Raw genomic sequence first — 1,714 nt, 5'->3', positions numbered from 1 at the left:
TGCAGTTTGTCATTTTGATTATTTTTATTCAGCTGCAGTTTCAGATGAAAAATCTGTGTTACAGGTGTAAACGAACCTTTACTAGCACCAAACACTTTGATAACTTAGATGTAGTTGTTGTCAGCTGTTGGTCCATTTATTAAAATGACCTGTCAGTTAATGTGGGACTGATAACAAGTATCTTGTGTAAAGATTTTTGGAGGTACGGCTACACTATGCTTGTTTATGTTTTCTTATAGATTGTGCCTTTACTATACATCTCAATCTGACATCTGTCTTTTTAACCGCACCAAGCCCAAGTGAAGCTTCCAAATAAATATTAATGTTCTGCTTTCGAGAAATCACAGTTTAGTAACTAATACTTTGGTCTGATTGGAAAATGGGTATTATATTTTTTCTTTTTCTTTTTTTTTTCTTAAAAAGGTCTTTTTTAAATTTTTAAATTTAATTTGCAGCAACTCTTCTAAACAATCCCCGTACAAATATGTCAACATTTAAAACTTTGGATTGGAAAATGGGAGTAATAATTAACTTGTCAGCAGAATATTAATTACAGTAGACTCCTTTTTATTTAACATAACTCCAGCTCTAGTCCATGTAAAGTAATCCTGCAGGAGAAGCAGCTGTTTCCTGTGTGGACTAAGTTTTCTAACTCTTAACTGTCTCCTCCCCCCTCCAGGTTGAGCCTCCTGCGCTACAACACCAACCTGACCAGGTGTAAGAACAGCATGTTCGGCTTCTCTCAGCAGCTGAAAGCCAAACTGGACTTCTTCAAGAGCAGCATCCAGTATGACCTGGAGAAATACAGTGATCAGATGCACTATGGCATATGTGAGTGTTTACTGGCAGCCGTTTGTTTTGATTTGATACTTAACCCTCTAATGAGGGTGTTTACATATGGGAATATTTTTATATCACTGAACAAGATGTTCCTGTTTTGATGAGTTGTCTGTTTGTCCAAAGCCTCTGAGAAGATGCTGAAAGCCTGGCAGGAGAACGAGGAGAGAGCTGCTGCGTTTGCACAGGTAACAAATCAAAATATGTAACACATGAAAAATGGCCTTTGATGTTTATCCAGTGCAAATCCTTTGTGTGACAGTCTGATTCCTGTTTTGTCCTGCAGGTGGCAGAGGTGAGCCATTTGGATGATGAGATCATGGCTCTGCACTCTGAGATAGTGGAACTTCAGAGGAGCCCGTACGCCCGACGCCAAGGAGACAAGATGGAGCAGCTGTGAGTGTTAATGGAGTCTGATCCCACACTGGGTTCATACACTATAATACATCACCAATATAATGTAGAAATCAACAATAGACCTTATCCCATGTTGTGTTGTAAAACATGTGTATATAATAATAATAATAATAAAGTACACATGTTTTTGCCCGGCTGAAGGATGGTAATGTCAGTTGGTCTGTCTGACATAAAGACATTTTATTGTGAGATACATTTGATGACAATAATGATTTTCAGACTATCTTAACTTTTAATTTAGTTCAAGTTCAGCCAAGAAGGAACCAAATATCCTGCACAAAAACATCCTGTTTTCTGACATGAGAGTTCACACTTTCTTCAAGGGTTGTTAGCCCTAATGCTAATGTTGTGGTCACATCAGATAAACAGCCTAAATTAGCTTCTTTTGTTGTGTAACATATGTGTGGCATCTCGTTACCAAGTGACACCAAACACAAACAGCACATGGCTCTTATAAAAT

The 1,714-nt window shown here is 37.9% G+C and overlaps 1 protein-coding gene across 1 annotated transcript; it reads left to right on the top strand.

Moving 5' to 3' along the window:
• Positions 1-679: 679 nt before the first annotated feature.
• On the top strand, positions 680-1,699 carry LOC111648465 (inhibitor of nuclear factor kappa-B kinase subunit alpha-like; the record flags this gene model as incomplete). The annotated part of the gene is made up of 3 exons (XM_023398303.2): positions 680-831; positions 964-1,025; positions 1,124-1,699. Coding segments are annotated over 3 exons (328 nt in total), but the record flags the coding sequence as incomplete, so codon positions are not given.
• Between the last annotated feature and the right edge of the window lie 15 nt (positions 1,700-1,714).

The sequence above is a fragment of the Seriola lalandi genome, unplaced genomic scaffold (assembly GCF_002814215.2).
Source record: "Seriola lalandi dorsalis isolate HSWRI2012SDOR001 ecotype SW California unplaced genomic scaffold, Sedor1 jcf7180002040188, whole genome shotgun sequence".
NCBI lineage: Eukaryota > Metazoa > Chordata > Actinopteri > Carangiformes > Carangidae > Seriola > Seriola lalandi.
Note: the sequence above shows the minus strand (reverse complement) of the source record. Positions and strands in the feature narration are given on the sequence as shown.